This window comes from Echiichthys vipera (genome assembly GCF_963691815.1).
Source record: "Echiichthys vipera genome assembly, chromosome: 9".
In the NCBI taxonomy this organism is placed as follows: domain Eukaryota; kingdom Metazoa; phylum Chordata; class Actinopteri; order Perciformes; family Trachinidae; genus Echiichthys; species Echiichthys vipera.
This window is the reverse complement of record NC_139834.1, coordinates 22,417,271-22,423,367: the sequence shown is the minus strand read 5'-3', so window position 1 is coordinate 22,423,367 and position 6,097 is coordinate 22,417,271. Positions and strand designations below refer to the sequence as shown.

At 39.7% G+C, this 6,097-nt stretch overlaps 1 protein-coding gene across 1 annotated transcript; it reads right to left on the bottom strand.

The window, feature by feature from the left end:
- Positions 1-304: 304 nt before the first annotated feature.
- On the bottom strand, positions 305-5,555 carry LOC310952078 (charged multivesicular body protein 4c-like; the record flags this gene model as incomplete). The annotated part of the gene is made up of 5 exons (XM_083920564.1): positions 305-1,649; positions 2,759-2,885; positions 3,401-3,515; positions 3,930-4,107; positions 5,543-5,555. 5 exons carry the CDS (start codon positions 5,553-5,555, stop codon positions 1,585-1,587), a joined length of 498 nt encoding a protein of 165 aa, XP_083776690.1. The 3' UTR covers positions 305-1,584.
- Between the last annotated feature and the right edge of the window lie 542 nt (positions 5,556-6,097).

The window sequence follows — 6,097 nt, the reverse complement described above, 5'->3', positions numbered from 1 at the left end:
GCCCTGAATTTAAAACCTGTCAACATTCAGCATCGCCTAACCTAAAATGATTGGCCTAGCTGAGTAGTCGATAAAAAGACAATTCATTGGGAAATATTTTGATTTAAACTGTTGTTTTAAGTCAGTTTCAAGCTAAAATGCCACACATTTGATGGCTCCAGGAATTTCTGCTTTTCTGTGTCTTCTCTGATGGCAAATTGAATATCTTTAGTTTTTCGGCAGCTGGTCGGACATCACATAATGCTGTGGAAGATGATGATGGATTATGATGTTCTGACTTGTTATAAATGAGAAAACTACAATAAAAGAATTGAAAACCTTTAATGATTTTGCAAATAATATTCTCATCTGGATAAATAAAACATAGAAATGCAAACATGCTTGTCCATCCATACTTGTGTTATTTTCTTTAACCTATGTAAGAAATGTACATAATGACTTTGAAAACCTAAAAATAACCCTCTTTAAATCTCCAAAATGTTGTAGATTGACTATAATCTAATCTTTTACAAACCATCATCTCCTTTTAGATGCAGTTATAAGGTGTGACAATAGTTTTTTTTCCCCAACATAATATCATTTTTTAAACAAAACTCTTATGAGAAGGACTGAGACAGACAGAGCAGGATGAAACGGTTAGGTTTAGCATTGCTCTTTCTAGCTGTGCGCAGTGATTTGTATTGTGATTCCCATTGTTGCATGCTTCACACAGCCTCAACATAACCTCTCACTGATGGCAGAAATACAGTATATAAAAAGAGACACATTTGGGATATTTACACCAAATAACAAGAACCACTGGTGAGAACGCCTTTGAGGTGATGGAGAAGTCGCTGAAATGGCGACAGGAGGAGAAGGACGAGGGAAAGGCAGAAAGCACGCGACCTGAAACAAAAGAGGTTCGGGTTCTGGCAAACACACACAGCTCATAGGTTCTTTATCCAGCTCATGCTCAGCTGTTCTCCTATTTTTCAACAGCATTAACAAAAACAGAGCAATGGACTGTTATTTTTGTCAAGAACGAAAAGGGAAAAAAAACAAAAAACATACAGCCAGTATAACGCCACAAACACGGGTAAATATGTGAGTCGGAAACAGATATTTGAGGATTAAGCCCCTGTTATCTAGACATGTTAGCAACTCCGCCGACCTTTATCAGTCACCTGACAGCAACTCCTTTATCACAACACAGAGCCCATAATATTACACCTCATGAACTCTAGTGTGAGCTGAAACAGCCCTGACCATACAATGACCATTAAGTGCTAGCATTGCGTTAAAATCGAGGGTAAACATATTAGGGTGACTTTCCAAAGTACAGTCTACAACAGTAGAGCTTCAATTATAAACAGACCCCAACTGGCTTGTTTGTTTGCTGAGCACCCAGGGGTCTCTGGATTTGTGAAGGGGACAGGAAAAAAAAAGTCTACAGTATTTTTGCTTTTTTCCGAAGTGTTACATAAAGTCAGCTCTCCTCAGACACACAAAAATATACTCATACACAACATCCTATCAGTCCATTCATTCCCCATCGCTCCTCCTTCCTTCCTCTCCGATGCAGGTATGATGTGGCAGATGCCTTGTTTACATGGCTTCCATCGCCCAGCGCTGCAGGTCCTCCATATCATCCTCGTCCTCCTCTTTCTTGGCTTTGGGGTGGGATGAAAAGACAGAGATAACAATTGTGAATGTTGCAGTCTTGCACAGCGCTGTGTCCGTGCTGAATATGGTCTGGCTAGAACAGATTATCATTCTGGGATAGGGGGATAATTCCCTCTATGTAGTTATTTCTTTAAACCAATCACAATCGTCTTGGGTGGCGCTATGCCCCTTGATGAATCAATGGTGCCCTTGCAAAATAGTGGGGAAAACAGCAGCACTGCACATCCGGTAAGCCAGAATATGAGAGATGTGAATGGATCAGTACGGTTATGTTTAGGTGATCTCAGATGGTATAAAAAACACAATATGCTGTTTTACGAGGGATTATGTGCCGGCCTATTTCTAGAGCTGCTACAAAAAAAAAAACTGGCAACTATTATGATAATCAAATAATTGTTTTAGTAATAAAACAAACACCTGCTGGTTTAATGCCTATTAAATATGAGAATTTGATGATTTTCTTTGTCACATGTAATAAAATGAATAGCAATGGATATTTGGACTGTCACATTTTTTTAACGCTTGTAACATTTATTTTTACAATTAACACTAACACATTAAATTACAAGGTAGTACAAAATGTTAACCATACTTTGGAGTTTAATTTCTACCTCTTTACTTAAAGTTTCATTAAACTTATCTTCTTCTTTTAACAAAACGAACCTAAACAATGATAATGAGGACGTTTTTGTGAAGATAATAATAACAATAAACTTGAAAATGTTTTATTCTCTATTTCTCAAAACTCTATTATTAAGCTTGTTTACAAGATATTTAGTCTATGCTGAAGAACAACACTGAATGGAAATGCTATTGACTCTTCCAGCCCATAAAAAACACTTACTGATTGATTCCTCCCAAACTTGAACAACCCTAACTATTTTCTCCAGTGGTAACCTGGCAAGTGCACACAGCCAAGACACAGCCCGGCACATAACCCCCTGTAAAACGGCACAGTCTTCTCATCTAACCTCTACCCCAAAAAGGGAATAACCATATTTCCCAAAGTGTTAAACTATTCCTTTAACAAATAAAAGGAGGCACTGCAGTCAGGCTCCCAGAGTAGTTGTATCAGTTTGGGTTAAAAGGCTCTTACCAGGTCTGGAAGGTAATGAAGCAGAAGGCACGTTGGGGAGGGGGACGTTCTCTGGTCCTCCGATCTCCAGCAGATTTTTGTCCAGCTCCTCCTGTTCCAGCTCGTCCAGCTCCGCCAGCAACTCATCCTGACAAAGAAAGCAAGCAGCACTCAAGATGAAGATAATCTCTAACGAATTCATGCAAAACCACAGAGATTAAATAAAAGATGTTATTTTTTTATTTTAAAAATGAGTGTGGGATGGTATAATCTGGTCCTAATGTCGTGGATGTGTTTACACTTCTCTTGCAGAGAGTTTAATCAAGAAATACTTTAAGTCAGTTGACTGAGAATTTGAGAAAGAGTGTATTCATTCTTTCTGCCATATTGTCCCTGAAGGACTGAATACCATCAATTGTGGTGAAGTTGCACTATGAATAAGACCGTTCAAAAATAAAGCAGCCTTGACGCCAGAGTAATAGCTGTGTTTAACCTGATGAGTCACAAAACGATGACCATCGTTGATGATGCTGGACTTTGCTCTGGTGGTTAAACCCTGCCTGTATTATCATTAGTTTGTTATTTATTATAGTATGATAAACAAAGAAGAAAAACATGTCCTCGCAAATGTAAAAAATGTAATATCTGAGAAGCGTCGCCCACCTCATCAAACTCCTCTCCAAAGCCGACAGGTTTAGAGATGGCCTCGGAGATTTCCTGGGCCAGCTCCTGCTGCTCTGTGATGTCCTGCATCAGGTCGTCCACCTTGTCGATGTCCCTGAAACAACGAGCAGTGAAAACAGATGCACTATTACACCTTTTAACCAAGCCTCCTTTCTCTACACACACTGATAATCTGACAGAGCTGGAAGTATTCAGCATTTGAGGAGGGACATTTGTATGAATTATTGTTGTTTTTGAGCCTATCACTGATGACATAATAACATCCTGTGCTGATGGGTTTGGATTAGAAAGGTATTACTGCACACTGGTGAAATCCTCTGAGTTCAAAGCATATTCCTCATATGATTTCCATTGATTTAGAACAGACTCATTTTCAACTCTCCCTGATGTCCCATGAAAGCAGCCTAAAAATATATCATTTTTATAAACAGGGGCACCACTTCAGTCCAATCCATCAATCGGTCATAGAGAACTGAATCAGTGACTGGATGCTCCTAAAAACTCTTACATGTTTTCATGGGCAGACTTCATGGCCTTGGCAGCGAAGCCCATGTTCTTGAGCACTTCAGTGTTGGTGTTGGCGTTCTCCAGAGCCTCTCTCTGGAATTCGATGGTTGACAGCGTGCCATCGATCTGAGCGAGCTGCTTCTCATAACGCTTCTTTCTTTTCAAAGCCTGCAGAGCCGCTAAGGAGACAAAAGACAGAGGGGACGGAGTCAGGATGAATAGAGATTGTCACAAAAATAGACATGCAATGACAGTGAAGTAAGTGTGAGTCATGGGGATTGTTTTGTCCTTGAAAAAGCAACGAGAGCCTGAATAAGTAGCTAAACATTTGCGATGTTAATCAGCATACCTTGCACTCTGTGAGATTACAGCGACCCAAAACCGAGATGAATCATAAATAAAATGCTTACACACTAATCTACCATGTCAGTAGCGGCTAGGACATTTAGACATAGTTTGTGACTGGCACTCGGCTGATGACATAGAAAATATGGAAAGAAGAAACCGCTAATTCACACCTGATTACACACCTGCTGTGTCATCAGTGTCATGCAGATTTGACTCATTCTACCTTTGTGGAGCTGGATGAGGAAATAGTTTTATAATAATTGAAGGCACTGTAACACCAAGGGATCCACGTCGTCAACGTCTTCATCAACAGCTAGTGATTTTTTCTTAAGATTATTATTTGTTTGTTTTTTTTCCCTTCATTTCTTCTACCAGTCGAACTATGTGCCACCCTCGAGGTCTCTGACTCTTCACTTAATTTACAACCTAAAGTAATAAGGTGAGGCAGGGCCATACATACCCAAGAATCAGTCCATTGGCCAATGTTTACATCAGTTTTTCCTCCTTCTCAAACACTTTAATCAAGAGCAACATATCTCAACAACTACTGGCCGAGTTGGCATGAGATTTGGTTTGGATGTTTGTGCTCCTCAAAGGACAATTGCATTTGATTTTGGTGAAAAGGGCAAAAATAGACCCGCAATCAACACTTTCATGCTCTTCAGGTGTCTTCAAAACTATTATCCAAAGTTCCACATTACACACTGTGAATATTCATGATCACTGAGGATTTATCCTACTTGTTCAATGACTTCTCGATTTTTATTCTAGCAGTGTCATCTGCACAAAATGTCCATTTGCACACAAGCGATAGTCAAATTACATTTCACAACAAATCCACCACACACATGAACTTTCCTCTTCAGCCCATCCTCAGGTCAAAATGTCAAACTTTACCATCACCAACATATTATCAATGGGACTTCCTTGTAGTTGTTGATGTAAAATGTGCTTAACATCGACAAGAGCAGTGGTTCTCAAACTTCGTACATGACTTGCTCTCTCAAGTTCCACCACTAAGACCGATGTTCAAATACAGCAGCGTAGGCCGACACTATTCAGCTACGGACATGAAGGTTTATCCCAATAAGGAAATTATTCACTGATGTCTGTCTTCAAGCCATAGCCACGCTGTATGAAGGGGTAGCATAAGAACTGACAAGTCAGCGTTTTCAACCAATCATTTAACCTGCTTACTCTCTTGCCATCACAGCTTAGCTCATAATTCGGCTCCAATTACATGACTGAACTATTTTATCAACATACCGAGAGGTGTCATTATTTTCCTACCTTCCAGTTACCTTGCATTCTTAAAATGTGGTTGAGACACTGTAGGTAAACTATCACAGTAAAGGTTTCAAAGGGGGCAGTAAATTTAAGGTAAATTGTTGGAAACTTTCCAGAAACAAAAAATATGACAGTAAAAGCTAAACTCATTATAAACTACATTTCAAGGATCCTAAAAGCTAATGTATTTTATTCATTTGCTAACAATATTTCCTTTTTTTGGAGATTCCTTCAAGTACCACCTGAGAGAGCTTGAGTCCCACCAGTTTGAGACACAGTGTACAAGAGCAATACACAAGTGGTAATTAGTGTTAGAATAGGGTCTTCTGGTTGTGTAGAGGTCTTTGTAGTTGGTATAGTGGCATGATCAGCTGTAGGATCCACTGGAGGTTTCCTATACAGACTTCTCACCGAGGTGCAAACACGCCCACCTCTATGACAGTGTCACGTCATGATCACGTCCTTTTGGCATGTGCAGCTCCGATGCTCAACCCTTGTCCTGACACATTGAACAAATATCTTTATTGCCAGTCT